We start from the raw sequence: 20,882 nt of genomic DNA, 5'->3' as shown, positions 1-20,882 counted from the left end.
TTTTAGTACAAATCCACGACCTTTAAGGTGTTCTATTGCCAGGTAATCTACCTAAATTAAGTACTAGAGATATCATTTGTCCGTATTTTTATAACATTTATTCCATATTGCAGAGAAGTGTTTCTAAGGTTTTCAGTGACATAAGAATATAGCTTATTAAACAGTGCAGTCATTTTCAAAACACAGCATGGGCTTGCTCTTTTCAAGACAAGAAAAACTGGAGCAAAACCCGGGTAAAAAGCATGCACGACAGAATCACCCAGCCCATTTGGGAGGAAATATGAATAAAATGATGTAATCATCCTTATTTTTCCACTCACCTCAAAGGAAGTCAAATTTGTGTGCCTTTTACATCAGCCCACTGAGGTTAAGTAAAATGACAATCACGGTTGTCTCTGTATCCTGTCAGCTTCTTGTTTGCTCGCCTGCTTGAGTGTCCGAGAGGTTGTGGCCACCGCACAGTTTTGTGTGAGGTCACAATTTTGATCGAATGGTGCAGGTGTGGCCTAAGAGAGCACAGACAGATGGACAGACGGACGGATGGATGGGTGGGTGGATGGGATGGGATGGGACAGACAGACAGACAGACAGACAGACAGACAGACAGACAGACAGACAGACAGAAATTATTAGTTTGAATTCATTAGAACGTCTGCCACCCTCAAGTTTTTTGCCTTTCTCTGGTATCATTCAAGGCGGCCCGGTAGTCAAGTGTTTAGCACGCTGGCTTCACAGTGCAGAGGTCCCTAGTTTGCGTCCCGCTCTGGCCTCCCTGTGTGGAGCTTGCACGTTCTCCCCGCGTGGGTTTTCTCCGGGTCCTCCGGTTTCCTCCCACATTCCCAAAACATGCAACGCAGGCAGATTGAACACTCCACATTGACCCTCGGTGTGAGTGTCAGAGTGCCTGCTGTTTTTCTTTGTGTGCATTGTGATTGGCTGGCAACCAATTCAGGGTGTCTCGTGGCCGAAGACAGCTGGGATTCGCTCCAGCACCCCCCGCGACCCAAATGGGGAATAAGCGGTACGGAAAATGGATGGATGGATGGTATCATTAAAGTTACTAAAATGCAAATAATCAAAAACTTCCTTTCCTTTCGGCTGTTCTTTTCAAGGGGTCGCCACAGCGAATCAGTGTCCTCCATCTTCAGAGGTTTGAGTTGCATGTTTGTTTTGGCAAGCTTTTACGTCGGATGCCCTTCCTGACACAACCAAAAACAAACGAAACAAAACAAAGCACACATAAAGGTCCATTTCTCGCGTGTTTAGCGGCCTCTGCAGGCCAACCTTTGCTACGCACACAAAAGCCGTTGTCAAGGAAATGCGTCCCGAATCGTATCATGATGGTGGCACCACTCAGACAGGTGAGGGCTCCCCTTTTTCACTAAAATGGTTGATTTCATCAAACTCAAGTCACCGGAGACTGTCGTCCAATACATCGACGTCATTTTGATGAGTGTGACAACATTATAGCGGCCGTTCGAATCAGAACTTTTATCGTTAGTTACCTGTTAGCAAACTAAGCTAAAATGAACGTATTAGTCATCCACAATTTTATTAACTTTAGTTTCTCATCGACATATTCAACACAACGCTAGTTTGAGAGGAGCCACGTGATACATCACCGTGATATCATAAACGTCAAAGCTCTGCAGCAAGGATGGGGGTATACGGGACAAAACTGCACAGCTGGATAGGTTTTTGTTTTCTTTTAAAGAAAATCCCCGACGTCACGTCAACTATTACAAAGCTCGTATACAAATGGCTATCTGGCATGACATGTGTGGTCACATTCATGAGCAGCAGTAGTGGGATTATTTCTGCTCCGAAATGACCAAAGACCTGAGGCTTTCTGTCCCCACACAGAGATGAGTGATGTCAAGCCTCCGACAGGAAAGAGACGCCATGGTTGAGGAGCAGAAGGTGCACCGGGAGCGTGCTCGCAGATGTGTGCAGGAGACTAACCGCAGATGCAGGTAGAATGCCTCCAGGCCATCATCTCTCTTTGTACCAGAAACTCAACCTTTATACTGTCAAGTAAATTGCAGGAAGGTTTCACATCTGCCATTCAACCAAAATAATGTTTCCTCGCTGATAGTTTCAAATCAAAATTGTTGGCGCATCTGTGGTACCACCCAATGTGGTGAGCATCCGTTTGTTTCTGGCTATGTCAGAGATCTGAGGGAGAAACAGAGGTTGTGGGTACTGCAGGAGCAACGGCGCCGTGAAGAAGTCCTGCAACAGCGCCGGCAGAAGATCCAAGATGTCACTGAGCACTTCCAGAGGGCTTACATGACTCCCTCTCACAGGCCGACCCAAAGCGAGCGCCTTGGTTTGGGAAGAGACTGTCCACATTTAGAAGATGCTCTCAGTCAAATCAGAGGCCCCAGATTGGCATTAAATGCCTACAGGTAACACAAATTAGGCCATATGAAATGTTTTGAAAAAGGTAGTCAGGACTTACAGAATATTGAGTTTCAGGACGACATAAACATTCAAACTACCGTTAGAAACCTTAGAATCTCTTCTTTAATCAAGAATAAAAATGCCGATTGTATTTGGCTCTGAGGTTATGGAATTGGGGGCAGCTGTACAAAACGCAAATGTGTCCAATCCAGTACCAGAGTTTTTGTTATTGTCACTTGAATTCAAGGACTCACGGAATATTGAGTCTTGGGTTTCGAATGCTGTATTGAATGTTTATGTCGTCCTAAGACTCTTTTTTCATCAAGAAAAAAAAGCTTGTCAATTTTATTTGGCTCGAGAGTTATTGACGAATCGCTTGTTCTGTAGCCACAAGGGGACAGCCAGTGTTTTATTGTGCCGGTCCCATGCCCCGGATAAATACAGAGGGTTGTGTCAGGAAGGGCATCCGACATAAAACCTTGGCCAAAACAAACATGCAAATCAAACCTCTGAAGATGTAGGACTCTGATTCGCTGTGGTGACCCCTGAAGGGAAAAGCTGTAAGGAAAAGAAGTTACTCCGTCAAATTAAGTTGACCAAAGAAACACACTGTCCAAAATTGGACATTGTTGTCTTTGCAGGTCTGGATCTTATTAAATTGTTCTGGTTTACAAAATGAAATGTATACCGTATGAGTCTGACTCATATTGCTAAAGGAGAATGTAAATAAAATAAAATTGTGCTTATGCTACTGTGCAATTAGTTACCCACTTCTCTGTTTATGTCCTCAGTCAAATGAGCAGCGCCCCCACTTCCAAAGTCGCCACTGCGTTGTCAGAATCCCCCCTTCCCCACACGCCCACTATGGCCCAGACTTGCACCGAACATCAGGAGCAGAGCCCTTATGTCAGGAGGTGGCAGGAGATTCCAAAGAGGCAGGAGAAGCAACTGGAGCACAGTGGACAGGTACGTTTTCCTTCTGGGCTCTCTGACATGAACGTGGCCTGCTGAAATTGTTAGCTTTCATTATAAAAAAATAATAATAATAATAAAAAAGCGGACTCAGAAGTGTTTTTGAGGGCGCTGGGTTCTTGTGTACAATTTTCCTCAATACTGTAGACTAGATAAATGTCGCCATCGCTTGGCAACGGGAAGCAATGCAGCTTTTTTTTTCCTCAAGGTTTTTTGTTCCCTTCTCTGGTGTTATTCAATTTAATAAAATGCTAACTATCCCCCCAAAAATTGTTTCTCATTAACATTTTTTTATAACTAGGAGTTGAACATTTTTAAGCTTAGTCATCTCTTTTTGTCTTGTGACACTCTTATAAATTATAAATGTCAAACAATCTTTTCGATTTTCGCGGCCCTTGATGCATCGCAAATTTCTTTTGAACATAAAAAAGGCCGCAAATGGCAGCGAAAGTCACATCAGTACAGTACTGTATAACAACAGCAGGTCACAGAGAGCAGCATACCGCATTCATTAGATTTACTGTTATGTTTTTAATTTATTCATCCATTTTGAGGTATTACAGACACTCCCCAATTTACGAACAGTTGAGTTACGAACGGTACATACAGACATTTTTGCGGGTGCAGTATGTCGAAAAATGTTCGGACAGAGATGCTGTAAATTAGATTTGTATTGCTCGTCTTTTTCTGGGCGAGCTCGCTGCCGTACTGTGCTTCACGCACAAGCATGCACACAGACACATGAGAGGTTTCAATAGCTGGATGTTTACATGACGGACACCAAGTCTGACCAATAAGCTCCCGGCTAAGCTGAAGCGTTGCCAAGGTGTTCAGGCTCCGACCCGCCAAGCTCGCTTACGATTGTGCTGTGTAGAGTATGGGCGGGGAGGAAATCGGTCTTTCCAATTGAGGCTCTGAGGAGGAGGCGAATGGCGATGCATAGCAAAAAGTAATGGCTGCTGCCAGGTAATTCAGTACTTACGTGCCAGCAGCTTCAGTAATGGTTTACTGAAGACCCAAGGATATATCGATGAAAAGGTTTCTTCAGCCGTCATCTGTACTTCTTACATCCTTCTGCTGGTGGAACTTCGAAAAGGCCACTTTTAAATTAGCTGACTTAAAGTCGGTTAATTCCTAAATGCTTGAAGCAAGCACCCCTAGAACCCGGATACTTAGCCGATAAAATGCAACAAAATTATACAGTGAGACCTCAGCTTACGAACACCTTACCTTACGAACTTTTCGGTTCACGAATGTCAAATTTATGAAAATTAAACCTTGAAATACGCACTACTTTTCGCGATACACACCCACCACGGCTGGTGGAGTGATCTTCGGATCTGGCGGAGTGATCTTCGGCGGAAGCACACCACCGAACAGCGCTCCAGCCGGCGCACCTTTCCACACCCCCTCTCTCTGAATTCACATGTCGATCGCCTCCGAGGATCTTTTTGCAGATAATTTTACTATTAGGAAATGAATGCAAGATGATCCCCTAATAATCGCCGTCGAGGAGAGGAAGGAGATCATTGAGAAACACGAACGAGGTGTGCGTTTGTGCAGTCACATGTGCACCCCGCGGCTGTCATGTGAATCTCAGCCTGACACATCTGTCACGCTGTGTGTCACTCCCTGAGAGTAACTTTCTACGACCATTCTACAAATAAAGAGCCCGGTACCGTTCACCATTGCAACCATGCTTCGCCTAAAAGCTTTACACAAAGGCATTATTTAGTTGATGCTTTCACATGCCTAATGACACCGAAATTGTCACGTGCGAGTTGACAGCTGGGGCGGACCCGCCGCTTGCGATCTCCGCCAGCCGAAGAAGACACTTCAATTTCATTTCATTTCAACGAGTCGCTGTCACCTCCCCAGTGACATGATTACGACGCATCGCTCCTCGCTGTGTCTTGTGCTGGCAAGTCCAACAGTTTGCTATCTCGCAGGTGATTGTTAGCCGCGATCGAGTAAGTTTGGTGCTTTCCGGGATTGCGAATGTGCGTGGTGTGCATGTTGATCCCCTCATCACCTATACTGGGACATTTCAACGAGTTACTGTCACCTCACTACTGACATGATTACGACGCCTCGCTGTGTCTTGTGCTGGCAAGTTCAAGGGTTTTCTTTGCCGAGGTGATTGTTAGCACCGATGGCGTAAGTTTGGTGCTTTCCAGGATCGCGAATGTGCTGGACGGATCGCCCCGCCCGCCTTCTTTTGTCGTGTTTTATTCCGTGTCCTTGCAATCATTGGACTCATGCCTTTTGTTGTAATAAAATCTCTGCCAGCACCTACGGGACTCGAAGTGGATGCAGATGACATCGAGGAGCTTGTTGCTGGCCGTAATGAGGTCCTCAACACAGAGGATTTGATTTGCCTTCAAGAGGACAAGCAGAAGCAGGCCATCCAGGAGTTGATGTGCAGGCTTTTTTTCACCAGTTCCATCCAGAAAACGATATGAGAATCATCAACATGATGAATGATAATGTGATGCCTCAGTTTCGTAAGATCTTACAAGTCAGAAAGCAACAGGTGTCAATTAATCAACGACCATCACAAATGTAAATAAAGTGACTTTATTATATAGTGCAGTGTATTTCTTTCATTACATTACAATAACCAATTTTATTATACATAGAATAAGGTATGTTGTGTGTAGTTTTAAGGCTTATTTAGTTGAAAATTATATTTTATGGAGACCTGTGAACGGATTATTCTCATTTTATTGGTTTCCTATGGGAAATTGTTTTGGGGGATACACACTTTTCGCCTTACACTCTCTGTCTGGGAACCAATTAAGTTCGTAAGCCAAGGTCTCACTGTACTAGGAAAATACTAAATTTGCGAATTAGGAGACTTAACATAGAGATAAAAAACAAACAGTGAGAAATAGAAACTTATTATCAGCGATTACAAACTGAACGTACCCACAAAATCTATCCGGAAGTGTGTGAATTTACTAAATCCGGGTCCATGAGACACCACAGCAAAACCAGAGACAAAATTTAAAAAAATACTTTTACAGAAACAATTACAGCTACAGGTAAACACTGGAAAAATTAGGTATGAGCAGATTTCAAGGGAGAAATGGATGAAAAAATTGTCACACGGAGATCTCTCAGAGACAGAAAAGGCTGTACTAACCAAAGGTTTAAATTTCACAGTAACTCCTAAATCAATAGACTACATCACAACTACTCAATCGGTTATTAAAAATAACAAACTTTTGGATGTAGAGGCAGATGATCTACGCATTAAAATATCAGCCCTTCTCAGTAGTGCCAAACCACCTCCGTCCAACATAACATTAGAAGAGAGAAAGGCGTTAACTACTCTACAAAAAGATAAAAATATTACTATTTTGCCATCAGACAAGCCTAGGTGTACAGTGCTTCTCAACACATTGTATTATGAAGACAAAATAAATAGGTTAATCAGTGATTCTAACACTTATGAGCAACTAAAAAGGGACCATTCTAATAGATACAAGAAAGAAATGATAGACTGTCTCCAAAAGTTAGAGAAAGGAAAACATACATACAAACAGATGTATTTTAGATTATACCCGGGAGAGGCCACGCCATGTATCTATGGCCTGCCAAAAATACATAAAGAAGGGTTCCTCTTTAGACCCATTGTTTGTAGCATTGACTCCTCTACATACATCCATCCATCCATTTTCCGTACCGCTTATTCCTCATTAGGGTCGCGGGGGGTGCTGGAGCCTATCTCAGCTGTCTTCGGGCACGAGGCGGGGGACACCCTGAATTGGTTGCCAGCCAATCGCAAGGCACACAAAGACGAACAACAGTCACTCTCACACCTAGGGACAATTTGGAGTGGTCAATCTGCCTGCCGTGCATGTTTTTGGAATGTGGGAGGAAACCGGAGGACCCGGGGAAAGCCCGCGCGGGTCCGGGGAGAGCATGCAAACTCCACACAGGGAGGCCGGACCGGGACGCGAACCGGCGACCTCTGCACTGTGAAGCCATTGTGCTAACCACTCAACTACCGGGCCGCCCCCCCTCCTCCTCTAGCCAAATATTTAAAAACTATCTTAGCTCTGTTGGTTGGTAACACAGAATATCACGTAGAGAACACCACAAGGTTTGTCGTAGTTTAGGCCTAAACTACCAGTAAGACTTTAGTTTGCTGACGAATTTTCTCGGCTAAGAAGCGAAACGTTCGACACCTTCAAAGAAATACAGATGACGGCTGAAGAAACCTCCCCCCCCCCCCCCCAACAATGGCTCCTAAACGCAAATTCATCCCGCGAATCCAAAAAGAGGAAAATAACGACAGTGAGTGAAAAAAGTAAGATTACTTGACAAACTCAGGGAAGGTGAAAGTTATGCCGCTGCTGCACGCTATTATAACGTCAATGAATCAATGGTGCGTTACATCAAGAAAGGCCAGTAGTGTACCTGTCAATATTATACTGTATGTTGATAGTGGACTATTTATTTTATTGCAGTAGAGTTTTGTACTGTACTACAAACATTTACTGTGCTTCTTTATGCATACGTATCTTGTACTGTGTTCCACTAAATTTGGCCTTATAAATATTTTTTTGTACTCTTAAACGTGTACATTTACCAATGTATGTAGGGTTCGCTACATCGCTGTTTTTTGTCTATCACATGTGGTTCGGCATTAACCGTGATAAATGAGGAATTACTGTACACTGATCTCATTCAAAAGAGACCCAATGCTGCTATCTGCTAGCCAAAGTTTTTTCCCCTTTTTTGTATGATCAAACAAAAGCTGACCCTCCTTGTTATGATTCCCGTTGATGATGTTTCAAGTCAACGGTGCTCACAGAGTGAATGCCCCTCGTCACCTTGTCTCTCTATATTTCAGGACGACAATGTCTCCTGCTGCTCCAAGACCGACAGTTTGTCCAGTCAGGACAGCTTGGAGAATGAGGAACCCTCCAAGTGCGCCGTCCTGCACTACTCGGAAAAGCCCGTCCAAGATCTCAAATGCCCCAACGACACGCGTCTTCTGTTGTCGGTACCTGGGCCCACCCTCGTTGCCGTCAAGCCGCACATTCACAGGCTCCCGGCGGACCTCAACTACAACCTGCCCACTCAGAAGGAAAACTGCACCACTGAAAATAACCTCAACAAGTTCACCTCCGATGTCAGCGGGTGGAAGCACATGAATACGGGAAGCCCAAAGTGTCACCTGAACCAAGAATCCAGCGGCTCGAAAGCCTCATCCCCCGCGGCGTGCAGAGTCCAGCTCACAAAGGGCATCCTTAAAGCCGTGCCCAGCGAAACGCCGGCAGAATCGCCACAGACTCAAGCCAACACCGTCAAACCTGTTCAGTTGTTGGTGTGCGACAGCATTGAAGTGGCCAAAGCCAGGTGCAAGGCTTCCGAATACAAAAACGCCTCCAAGAAGCTGCGCTGGCTGGACGAGGAGGCGGGCGAACCCAACGGGTCGAGACCCAGAGACGGTCCCTTACAGACATGGGCAGATGTCGGGATTCAAGTAGACGCCAACGCGGTGGCGTCACATATCCCTCGCGGGGACTACTCTGCCAGAATCGGGGCAGGTCTGATTTCCTCGGGCTTTGTCGCCCAATCCCCAATCCCGGTGGCCAGGATCCGGGGGGAATTACAGACTGCATTGAGGCAAGGGAGTCCCGCCAGGGGTCCACACGGCATCGAGCAGGTCGCTCGTTACAGCCACCAGCTCGCGCCCCCGCCTCTTGAAGAGGTGACGCCTCAGGATACCCAGCGACTTATGACGGGCGATGGCGGCGTCATCAACGCTCGTCTGGTGCCCTCATTCAGCCGCCCCACACCCGACAGCAGCTGGAAAGGCTCGCCCGGTTTCGGTCATCCGTTGACGCCAGGGGTTGGTGGCGGCGGCAGAGGGCGGGGGGCTACATCAGGAGAAAAAGTATTAGACCGCACCCCCACCGACGAGGAGATCTATCAGTTGTGCCAGGACGTCCGCAACGCCTTTGTCAGCACTGCGGGACCACAAGTGGACACATCATCAGGCACACCTACACCGTGTAATGACATCCCTACACAAGCTTTTTTCATGCTTCTTTTATGTTAGCGTGGGGGGAAATATGTTTCAACATGATAGTCTGTCAGTGAAAATAATAATAATAATAATAATAATAATAATAACTTTAGTCATAATTATTTCATTTAAATTTTTAAAAAGATGTTACTTTTTTCACTGTTAGCTGAACCCTATTCAAAAATGTTCATGGCTTGTGACCAGGTTCAGTTCTAAAATTGACGGTAATATCCGACTTACGACCACCCGTACCTACGACCACGACCTCCAGACCCTATTTTTAACATTTTAATTCTATGCCTAGCACCGCAACGCGCTAACAGGCCGGCAACGTATACGACAATTTTGGCCAGCCAGCATCTCACTCTCGCACAGCAATCGACCATGTGATGGCACCAGAGGGGGACGTTTGTGAGTCATTTAGCCTCCAAGCCTGTTAAACATTTTGAATGGATTTCAATTTACGACCATTTTGACTTACGACTCGATGAAAAGGTTTCTTCAGCCATCATCTGTACTTTTTTGAAGGTGTCTGACGTTCCGCTTCTTATCCAAGATGCTTCTTCAGCGAACTAAAGTCTTACTGGTAGTATCGGCCTTATATATACAGTAAAGTCTCATTATATCGATATCGCTTATATCGATAGTACTGCTTATTACGATACTATTTCTATGAACTCAAGGAGAAAATTACATGCCCGCAGGATCGGACATATCGATAGTCCGGTTATATCGATATTTTTTCAGACTCCCGAGAATATCGATATAACGAGACTTTACTGTACTGCAAAATATTTTATGAAAACACAGCAAGCAAACTACATTTGCCCATGACCATTTTTTTTTCATTTTAGCAATGCAAATGTGCATCTAAAGATTTGCAGCCCAATTGTGTCGTCAAAACCAAAATATTTGTCTTTAATGTAACTGGCAGCGTCATTTGAAAGTCAGCATTATTGTTGGATGTACCGAATGAAAAGGTTGTCAAGTGTCAGTCAATCAGTCAAACAAACCTGCTTACCTGACAATGTCATTAACGCTTCAGTTGTTTGTTTATGTAACATTTGTCTCAACTTTCTCAGACAAAGCCGTAACCTCCAGATGTCAGACTTTGGCAGGTAGGCGGGCCGCGAACAAATCCGGTGCGGATCAGAATCGACGGCCTTCTGGTTTGACCAATAAGAAAACTCCTGAATTCTTTAAGGTAAGGTGATGTCTATTTTGTTTTTTAGATTTTCAGACATTAATTTCATTTTTCAATCTATGATATGTTTTATTCTTTTGCCGAGGCCATTAAGTGCCCATTCATAAGACTCTACACTCTGCGTATACATTCTAGATCACCTGTCTCCATGCGTCAAATCCAGTTGGGCTATCCCCCAAACGGTACTCCGCAGATCACCCAAACAAAGGTTTGTCTGCAAAAAAAGTAGTCGCCGTCCAAACCGGCAAATCACCGACGTTATAAAATATTCCTTCACAGGCGTCAAAACTGCCAGCCAGCGCCATCTGGCCGACATGTACACTTCATGTCCGTCACAGGAACGTGGCAGCAAAGCGCACAGGACGACCTCGCAGCAGTACCAGCAACAGTACCTGCGCCGACACCCGGCGCCCACGTCCATCTCCGTTGAGGAGCAGAGAATCTTTCAGTCCCTGGACCGGCTCAACTGCCAACTATACCGCAAAGGTGGCTTACATTGACCAGCACCTGGACCGAAATCTTCCAACCCAGCACGAAGGCAGCTGAATGGTGTTATGTTGCACTTAGCTTCCAGGTGAACAAGTATGTGGCTCGTGATGGAACGTGAATACCGAGGAAGGCAAGCGTAAGGCTTATCTGACCCTCCTTTCGCACTAATTTAGTGCCTCATTCCGATTTAATACCCGTACCTATCTTCACCAGCACTGTTTTTTTATGTTTTTTACATCATTGTTATTCACAATGGATATGAAAAGTCTACACACCTGTTGTTCAAATGTTCAATGGCAGGCTTGTGAGACATAAAAGGAGATTGCAGCAACACCTAAAATGTTTCTATGTCATGGGTTGGCCCTTTTATTTTGTTGTCTTCCAAACACCCGAACGACACCATGTCCACGTTGCTGCTAGAGAGCAAAAAAAAACAGTCTACTAAAACATCAGAATTTTATTTGAAGTTGGAGACATTAAAAAAAGGGCGGCGCAGTAGTCGAATGGTCAGTACGCCGGCTTCACAGTGCAGAGGTCGTAAATTCGAGTCCCGCCCCCAGCCTCCATGTGTGGAATTCGCATTTTCCCGGGTCCACGTGGATTTTCTCCAGGTCCTCTGGTTTCCTCCCACATTCCAAAACATGCATGACCGGCTGATTAAACACTCAAAAGTTGTCCCTAGGTGTGAGTGTGAGCGCAACTGGTTGTTTCTCTCTGTGTGTCCTGCGATTGGTTGGCAATTCAGGGTGTTCCCTGCCTTGCGCCCAAAGATGGCTGGGATAGGCTGCAGCACCCCCTGCAACCCGAATGAGGATACAGCGTTCTGGAAAATGGATGGATGGATGGAACATTAAAAATGATGGCAGGTGGGCCGTCTTCCTTTTTTAATGTGACGTATTTCTAAAAAACCCTTGGGGTTCGGTTAGTCAATCTTGGGTTCGGAAGAGCCTCCGCCGAAACACTTCTGTTAATCACGGAAACAGAACATTTCGTCCGGCCCCAGAGGCCGTTTCGTCCGTTGTAATGTCCGTTTAGCAATCGGTAGAGCTCCGGACAAAACTGATAAATACCACAGGAAATCATGCGGGCAGTGTAGAGTCAAGCATACCAAATCAAAAAAAATGAATACAGAGAGAGAAGAAGAGAGGCCAGCTCGACTGCTGCTGCTTCCCCCATTCACAACAAATGAACAGGCTAGCCAGTCGCTAGCAGTAATCAACGTGTGACTGCCATTGTAGGACGTCATTTTTATATTTTATCCATACTATGTGGGGCAAAAGAAGAAAGTGGTGGAATATGTACAACATGGATTCTCATGTATCACAGAACATGATGGGCGTGAGCGTCCTATCGGCATGATTTGCAACGCCAAGTTGAGCAACTCTAGTCTAGCACTAGCAAAACTAAAGGAATACTTCTTCAAGCTGCATGGAGACGGGGAATAGAAGAACACAACACTTGCTGAATTCAAGGTGAAGAGAGCTAGATTCGATGAAAGGGCCACTCTGCCTGCTCTTGGATTTGTAGCTGTGACTTAGCAAATTTTATGTATTGTGTTGGTTTTGTTCTTTGAACAAGGTGATGTTCATGCGCGGCTCACTTTGTGTAGCAGTAAAAACATGTCTTGAATTTGAAAAACATTTTATTTTTCAATCGAGAGGGGTTCGTTCGGTGAATGCACATATGAAACTTGTGGGGTTCAGTACCTCCAACACGGTTAAGAACCACTGCTGTGTGTGTGTGTGTATGTATGTATGTATGTGTATATATATATATATATATATATATATATATATATATATATATATATATATATATATATATATATATATATATATATAGACAGACATACATACATACACATGTATGTATGTATGTATGTATGTGTATGTATATACAGTAAAGTCTCGTTATATCGATATCGGATATATCGATAGTTCCGGTTATATCGATACTATTTCTATGCACGCACGGAGAAAATTACATGCAAACAGGGTCGGATATATCGATAGTCCCGGTTATATCGATATTTTTTTGGACTCCCTTGAATATCGATATAATGAGACTTTACTGTATGTTACTACAACTACCTGAAGAAGATCCTTGATGAGTGCACAACTCCGTTACATACACATATATATATATATATATATATATATATATATATATATATATATATATATATATATATATATATATATACACACAGAAAAACAGAAAACACAAGTTCATTGTTATCTACATGATGTCCCTGAACGCATCACATGCAGAGACGTCGGCAGAACACGCGGTTAATAGCGGCACAGTTCAACCCGCCACGAACACTCACAGCCAAATGAAACACGACACAAGAAACTAAATATTGTACAATAAAAACGAAATGAAACAATTATTACCTGCAACACAGTATGGCAGAAGGGATGGGTGAAGTCTCATTGGTTTCGTCTGGTGATTAACTGCGCAACAGAAAAGCACTAAGAAGCAAATGTGCTTCAAAGTTTCACTCGACAAAACGTGAATTAAATAATGACTCAAAAAGTAATCTGGAAGCGAAATGAATAAGGGAACAAATTAGATAACACTAGACAGTACAAAAGGGGAAACAAAATAAGATATTGTCATGAAAATGCGTGTTAATCCAGACCATCGGAGAAATGCGACTCACCCTGAATCTCCTCGAGATTGTTCTGGAAAGTATGGGCGGGACATAGTACCACACTGTGCGCCGTTGCGTCACTTCCTTCATAATTTAATAATCTAAGCGCACAACTCCGTTACATATATATATATATATACACTGTATGCATATCATTTTTGACGTGATCCAATCACGGCAAGTGTGACGGGTGGGTGGGACTTCAAGGTTTATCAGTCACTTACGGGAGATGTGTGTTGGGGTGGGTTGTGTCGCTCCTCCTCCGACATGTCTGGTTTTGCCCTATCACAGGCTTGCTCAGACTTGCGCCCCCCCAAAAACAACAAAAACAAGACGATTCCCGCCTCAAGTGTTCATGGCTCATCCCCATACTGATGACACTTTTTAACTGCTCTGTACGTTTGTGTTCATGTACACCCCCCCCCAGCTCAAACAAAGCAAAAAACGCTTATCGCTTACTTCAAATTTGTGATTAATTTGTGCTCCTTTATTGCAAACAGGAGGCGGTGAACTTTTGTGACATTGAAGCCCTGGGTCGGGACAACACCTAAGAAAGACAGATGGAATATAACAGAAGACGTTTACACTCGGTTGCAGGTTGCATCTTGCGCGGCCTCTGGGCCCTAATCTCCACCATTTTGTCACAGTCCATTTAAGAGTACGTTTTTTTAATGTCTTCGGAATATTGCTTCTCATGTTTGAAACCAATACCTTGGGTCAGTTTGACCTGGCATCACTATATTGATATTTTTACATGAATCTTGTAAAGCCAATGGGGAACTGTTGCAAAGACAAAATCCCTATTTGAAGCATCCCGAATAGTGTTGAGTATTGCTTGCTTCTCAATACCATCTGGTATTGAGAAGCAACAAATCAAGCTCCCCCACTTCCTTCAACATCAGCACCAAATTGCATTTTCATAAATAAACAGAATAAAAGATTAAAAACAGCTTTTAATTGATAACGGAGGAGAATTGTTATATCTAATTTCTAATTTCAAAATAGCAGATTTTTCTAAATTTCAAACTTTCCGGCTACACGCCCTTGATTTAAGACGACCAAACATAAATGGACTGTAGGGGGCAGCCAATTTCCCCCTTGTGCCTTAAAGTGATCCATCCAATAATACCATTGAATCCGGCGGCATAACAAGTGACCCAGAGATTGATTGACATTAATACATCATGAAGACAGCGCAGAGCTTTAAATTGAGGAGTGGGGGGGGGGTGCAGACAGATGCCTGAAAAGATGTTGACCAAACACGAGACCACCTCCAAGTGGGTGGTCCTCTCGCATCACTGCCGACTGTCCCTTTTATGTGTCTCAGTGGGTTACATTGATGACCACACAAATAAGTCTGGTATTTTACATGTGTGGATTACTGACGCCTACTTTTAGCATGTTCACAAATGTACGAGGAGTTCTGTGCCTTCACTCCCCGTCCCCCACAACAACAACAAAATCAACACTTTTATCGCACTCCACAATGCATTGTTTTACAAAAATCCAATTGAGAGCATGTAATCATGAATACACCCTTGTCGAACACGCACACTGGGAAAAATGAGCATGTGATTGGTGGCCCAAGCCCTTAATCTGCTTGACATTGTTTCGGGCCTTTTAAGAGGGCTCCGTCATAATCATTCATTCAGCGAGATGTATGGGAAATAGAGCCTGAGCGTCCAGAAACACTGGATCTTGACAAAATGATTTCTCAATGGAAGAGGGGGCTCATTAGCATGACAATTGTGGGAACTGCATGGATCTACTTTTCATGAAAGACTGTAAAAAAAAGAAGAGGAGATATAGTACCATTATATGTCACGCTTGTGAGAACGTTTTTTTTTGGAGGGGGCGGGGGGGTGTGTTGTAATGGAATATTTTGTGCACCGTAGCATGTACAGTAAAGTAAAAGAGGGGTTTACCCCCCTCATCCAGAAAAAAGGCACATTTTGTCTTTTTAATTTTTATTACAATTTGAAATCATAGATGTAAGTAAATTTTTCTAAATTAAGTTTTGGTGCTGACTCAAAATCTTCCCCCTTTCTCCAACAGACCAGGGTGTCACAATAAATATAAATAACTATTATAAAATCTAAAATCAATAAAACAGTATGCAACATCATAACTTAAGTCATTCACTGCCATTCCTGAATTTATTCAGGAATTGAAAAGCGTGACGTGAAGCGCCATTCCCAAATTTGTTCGGGTTTTGGTTTTTGTTGGGGGGAGTACCGATAAAGCGCTGGTCTGGCATTGTTTTCCCTCCCACCAGGGGGCAGCATTTGCCTTTTGTACAGCTGCCCCCACTTTCAATGCAGATAACTGTAGTGCCAAGTAAGCTCGTCATAAACATTTTTTTTCCAATGAAAAGAGTGTCTAAGGTTTCTTACGCTGCATTGAATGTTCATGTAGTCCTAAATCTCAATATTCTGTGAGTCCTGCAATTTGAGTGAAAATGACAAAAACCCTGGCAATGGAGTGCACACATATACTATGTAGTATATAGTATTTGCACATCATCTGGCAGTGAATGAGTGAAGCATAAAGTTAAAGACGAAATTTAAAAAAATAAAATAACAGCTAGCCCCGGACAATCATTCAAATTGTTTTTATGCCCTTTCTTTTTGTTTTGATCGTTGTACTTTTCAGTTATGACACACGCGCTTGTATAAACTACCAGTTGTAATGGTGCATATTATAATATTTTTCAGTTTTTATTTTTTTATATATTTTTAAGGTATGAAATTAAATTGACCAATTATATTGAACGTTTTTTAGGACAATCTCTGTTTTCTTTTACAACGAAAATAAATAATCTCAAAATTGAACGATTCCTAAAGCTGCCCCACCCGAGTTTGTACCTTTAAAGGCCCCTGTCCCGGTTGGAGGCTAGCCCCGCCCCTGTAGCAGACGTCCCATGGAGTCATAAAGTTTTGTGTCCTGCCCAAAGTTTAGACTCTCGAAACTCTTTTTCCTCCCTCGCTCTCCCTCCTCCAAAGTGAGCGGCGGAGATTTATCCAGCTAGCAAGGAGTGGGCTCATTTCTGGGCCTAAACTACAATATTTGGAACTCGTTGTGCGGGAGGGACGTTTGCGAGTGGACATTTTGTTTGGAGTGGAAAAGTTTTTGGGATCTGAACGACAGCAAGCGTTCCAGATATGCGCTTTGTTGCCTCCTGGAGAATGCCCGCAAGAAACAACCGCAAATCGTCGACTTTGTGTGCACACTTCGACAGCTAACACAACTTTTTATTGAGTTGAAAGTTTAGGATGAACCGGGATAACTTTAACTGAGCAGCGACGACATTTTTGCACATTTCCTGCTGTTTGAAAATCCAAGGAAAACAAGGTCGGGATTTGATTTTTTCCTCCGGGGTTGTTTTTTTTCCTTCCCCCCAACTTTCGCTCGGTAGACCTTTTCGGGACAATGGATCCGAGCCAGCACAACCCTCCGGCCGGACACCAGATTGTCCACGTCCGGGGCGACTCGGAGACCGACCTGGAGGCTCTCTTCAACGCTGTGATGAACCCCAAAAACACAACCGTGCCCCCCTCTGTGCCCATGAGGTTGAGGAAGCTTCCCGACTCCTTCTTCAAGCCGCCAGAGCCCAAGTCCCACTCCAGACAAGTAAGTTGTCGACCATGGGGGCCTCTGCCCCCATGGGGGCCTCCGAGGCTTGGCTCGGTGTCGGACCCTGTCCGACCCTGACAGCAGGCCCGGTCCTATTGGGAAGTAGGGGGGGGGGGTTGTCACTTCCTTTCTGCCTGTTTTACCCCCCTCTTCCTCCCCCAACATTCTGCAACTCAAAACACTCAACACAGCACCTGAACCCCATGTTTTGTTTGAGAACGTCAAAAAAAGACAAAACAACTCGCTAAACTCCGTTTACTAAATGACAGTGACTTGTCAGATTGAATGTGGGAAATGTAACATTTTCGGTATCACAATAAAAGATGGACGAATGTCCAATTTTGCAGACAACCGATCCAATTTCTGCCCTATTTATGCTTCTTTTCCACACCACCACCGTCATCTCATACCCACAACTGTTGCTGCTCCCCTTTGGAACTTGGGTGGCCAATGCGCATGCGTGACCCCCTCCCCCCATTCCCAGCCCCCTTTCTCCCCTCCCTGTCTCTTTCCTTCCTCCTGCATCCCCTTCTGCCTGTAATCCCCTTCGCTTCCTTTCTTTTCCCTTCTTCTCCGGGCGTACAATCAGCTTGCCTCCACATGCACAGCTTCCTAACAGACAAAGTTGTAATTTAAATATAAAGAATGCCTGCGGGGTGTCACATTTTTAAAAATAGAGATTCAATGCTAGGGGCTCATTTTCACCCCATCAGCGTACAAAGCGGCAAGCATTTAGTGCAAAATGTAAATGTGGGGGAAGGTTTGGACAAAACCTACCTCAAGGCATGCTGTAATGTTGATGTCTACATGTAATTAAAAGAACCAGACTTTTTTTCTCAGGCTGCCAACAACACAATAAGTAAATTCCATGGCGCTGTGAGCCTTCAGGGGAATTGATGCCTCTGTTACACTCACGGGTACTCACACTATGGACCTAAATCAAAGTACAGATACTCTGTTGTTAAAAATAGAAGTAGTGATTCAACTCCTGTACCTCAGTAAAAGTGAACAACATATAGACGCGCAGTCTGTTTTAGAAAGGACATACAGTATTATTTTTCAAATATAGGCAAAAATGTCAGCCGAAAACAAAATACATTCTGCCTTTTTAAAGTACAAATAAGATAGTTACAAAGTATTTAATCCACACAATACCGTTCTTCATACCAAAATCATGACTAGCTCCAAAGTATTGCAACATAGCAAACACATGTCAGTGATTTTATTCGCAAAACAAAAAAATAATGGCTCATTAATGTTACACTTAAATGTCAGAAATTGTTGAAGAACCTTTTAGTTTTACAGTAATTCAATTAAAGCAAAACACTTCAGAAACATGAAGTCCATCAAGTACAGGTAACATCTGACTTACGACCGGGTTCCGTTCCAACCAAATGGTTGTAAGTCAAAATGGCCGGAAGTCAAAATCCATTCAAAATGTTGAATAGAGACTCTGTGCTAAATCACTTGCAAACGATCTGAATCGGACGCCACGCGGGCGTGGCCTTGGGTCGCCGGTGTTCTACCGGTTGCCCTCTCCCCGGCCTTACCCTACTCTGCGCGCCGACGCGCCCGACCCGCCACCTCTCCCCGAAGTCGCACCGGTCCTTAAGCGGATGTTACCTGTATAGCTAAGCTCCGTTTAATCAACAATTGTTGTGTGCCACGAGAAGGTGCCTGTGCACCACTAGCGGCACACATGAAACACTGCAAATCCTCGTTGTAAAGGTGGCGCCCTGAAACCCACACATCTTGTTGGTGTGCCACTTCACAGGCCAGCACGGATGCGGGCACCGGCGGCGCGCTAACTCCGCACCACGTGCGCGCCCATTCCTCGCCCGCTTCCCTGCAGATGGGCACCGTCTCCGGGGGCTCCCTGTCCGGCATGCCGGCAGCTGCCGCCCCCCCCCAGCACCTGCGGCAGTCGTCCTACGAGATCCCGGACGATGTACCGCTGCCTCCGGGGTGGGAGATGGCCAAGACTGCCTCAGGCCAGAGATACTTCCTCAAGTAAGGGCGTCAATTTGCCACCTTTTGTACAAACCTTCTGGAATTTAAGCTAAGCAATTTAAGTGTGCTCTCATTGTTTCCGATCATTTGATTTGTGTCAATCATTTATGTGAATCATTAGGTACGTGGACAACAAAATCATTTTGACTTTGAATTCGCCCAAAAAATAAAGTAGGGAGGACAAATTTGCTGCGCTTTGTTAATTGCTCCCCGTATGTGGTTATGCAAAAGAAATAATATGTTGCAAATTATGATTTTGTGTTTTTTTTACATAAACTATTCACAACAGCACTCCCGGAAATCAAAGTCGCTGTACATGACGCTGTTGGTCGTTTGCTGGCCTGGGATAGCACACAATGGCGGATAGTCCTCCCGAACGCAGTCAAGTGCGGGTTTTATTACATTTAGCTAGCAAACAAGACAAGTCTTTAGCGAGCCATATGCAGCGTTCCTCGGGTTTCGCTGGGAAGACAAAAGGTCCACTGTGGTGGCCTCGGCAGATACGAGTCGACCGCCGTCATCCGCTAACCTGTCCAGCTGAATGCCAATTGCCATCCCCAAAGTAACAAATAATGTCAAGCTTCAAGCTTCTCAATTTGATTTTTCTTTTTTTTTAATCCAGAGCAAAATAACACTGTTGGAGTAAAAGTCGTAATCACATAACCGTAAAAGTATGAGTAGAAAGTGCTTGAATGACGTTATTTAGGTTTACCAGGTTTATAGTTGTATATAGTTAAGAAAAAACAATGTTTTTGTGGTTCATGAAAACATTGTCTTTTCAAGAAAAGTCACAAGGGAAACAAAAGTTGGTTACCTTCACTCACTCGCTGCCAGACGATGTGCAAAATGTGTCTTCTGCAGTGCCAGGGTTTTTGTCATTTTCACTCAAATTGCAGGACCCGCAGAATATTGAGTTTTAGGACTATATGAATATTAAATGCAGCGTAAGAAACCGTAGACTCTCTTCTTTCATAAAAAAAATAGAGTTAATTCCTAAGTTTTTGGGTCTGGAGTTATCTGAGCTTGAAATGGGGGTGGCTGTACAAAACGCAAATGCTGCTCCCTCGCGGGAGGGAAAAACATTGCCAGAGGTATGACCAGCGCTTTAACAGGACGCCCCCGCAAGAAAAAGCAAAACCTGAACAAATTCGGAAATGGCGCTTCACATCATGCTTTTCAATTCCTGAATAATTTCGGGAATGGTAGTGAATCAGTTAAAAAGCAGAAGTTGTATATTTTTATGAAAGGTGTACTACAATGTACAAAATGTACAACTTTTTTAAAAGAATGTAGAATTAGGTATGTCATTCTCAAAAATGTTGGGGGGAAAAAATAAAAAGTATTGAGAAACTTATGAACTGCGTATTTTTCAAGACTAATTTGTCATCTATTGTTAGTTTTTTTCTCAATGTTATTAAGAGAATCAAATACAATGTTCATATTTTCTTATTTCAATAAAAGATTTTCAAGAA

The 20,882-nt window shown here is 43.9% G+C and overlaps 2 protein-coding genes and 1 long non-coding RNA gene across 3 annotated transcripts in view; 2 read left to right on the top strand and 1 right to left on the bottom strand.

Annotated features, from left to right (window-relative positions):
* The first annotated feature begins 1,132 nt into the window (after positions 1–1,132).
* On the top strand, positions 1,133–11,465 carry cep126 (centrosomal protein 126). Its single transcript, XM_089012982.1, has 7 exons — positions 1,133–1,973; positions 2,172–2,408; positions 3,195–3,369; positions 8,237–9,404; positions 10,501–10,622; positions 10,758–10,830; positions 10,902–11,465. Exons 1-7 carry the CDS (start codon positions 1,873–1,875, stop codon positions 11,120–11,122), a joined length of 2,097 nt encoding a protein of 698 aa, XP_088869108.1. The 5' UTR covers positions 1,133–1,872; the 3' UTR covers positions 11,123–11,465.
* LOC148888103 (uncharacterized) lies at positions 11,460–14,011 on the bottom strand. Its single transcript, XR_016117082.1, has 3 exons — positions 13,777–14,011; positions 13,508–13,654; positions 11,460–11,934 (listed from the first exon to the last, which is right to left on the bottom strand). It is a non-coding gene; the product is annotated as an uncharacterized LOC148888103 (long non-coding RNA).
* Positions 14,012–16,712: 2,701 nt separating this feature from the next.
* LOC148888102 (transcriptional coactivator YAP1-like) overlaps positions 16,713–20,882 on the top strand; it is a 35,646-nt gene continuing 31,476 nt past the window's right edge. The window contains 2 exon segments of the mRNA XM_089013510.1: positions 16,713–17,397; positions 19,175–19,410. Of these exon segments, the coding sequence (XP_088869636.1) occupies positions 17,197–17,397; positions 19,175–19,410 (437 nt within the window). The 5' untranslated portion in view covers positions 16,713–17,196.

The sequence above is a fragment of the Hippocampus bargibanti genome, linkage group LG14, assembly GCF_051943395.1.
Source record: "Hippocampus bargibanti isolate YZ-2025 linkage group LG14, ASM5194339v1, whole genome shotgun sequence".
NCBI classification, from domain to species: domain Eukaryota; kingdom Metazoa; phylum Chordata; class Actinopteri; order Syngnathiformes; family Syngnathidae; genus Hippocampus; species Hippocampus bargibanti.
Note: the sequence above shows the minus strand (reverse complement) of the source record. Positions and strands in the feature narration are given on the sequence as shown.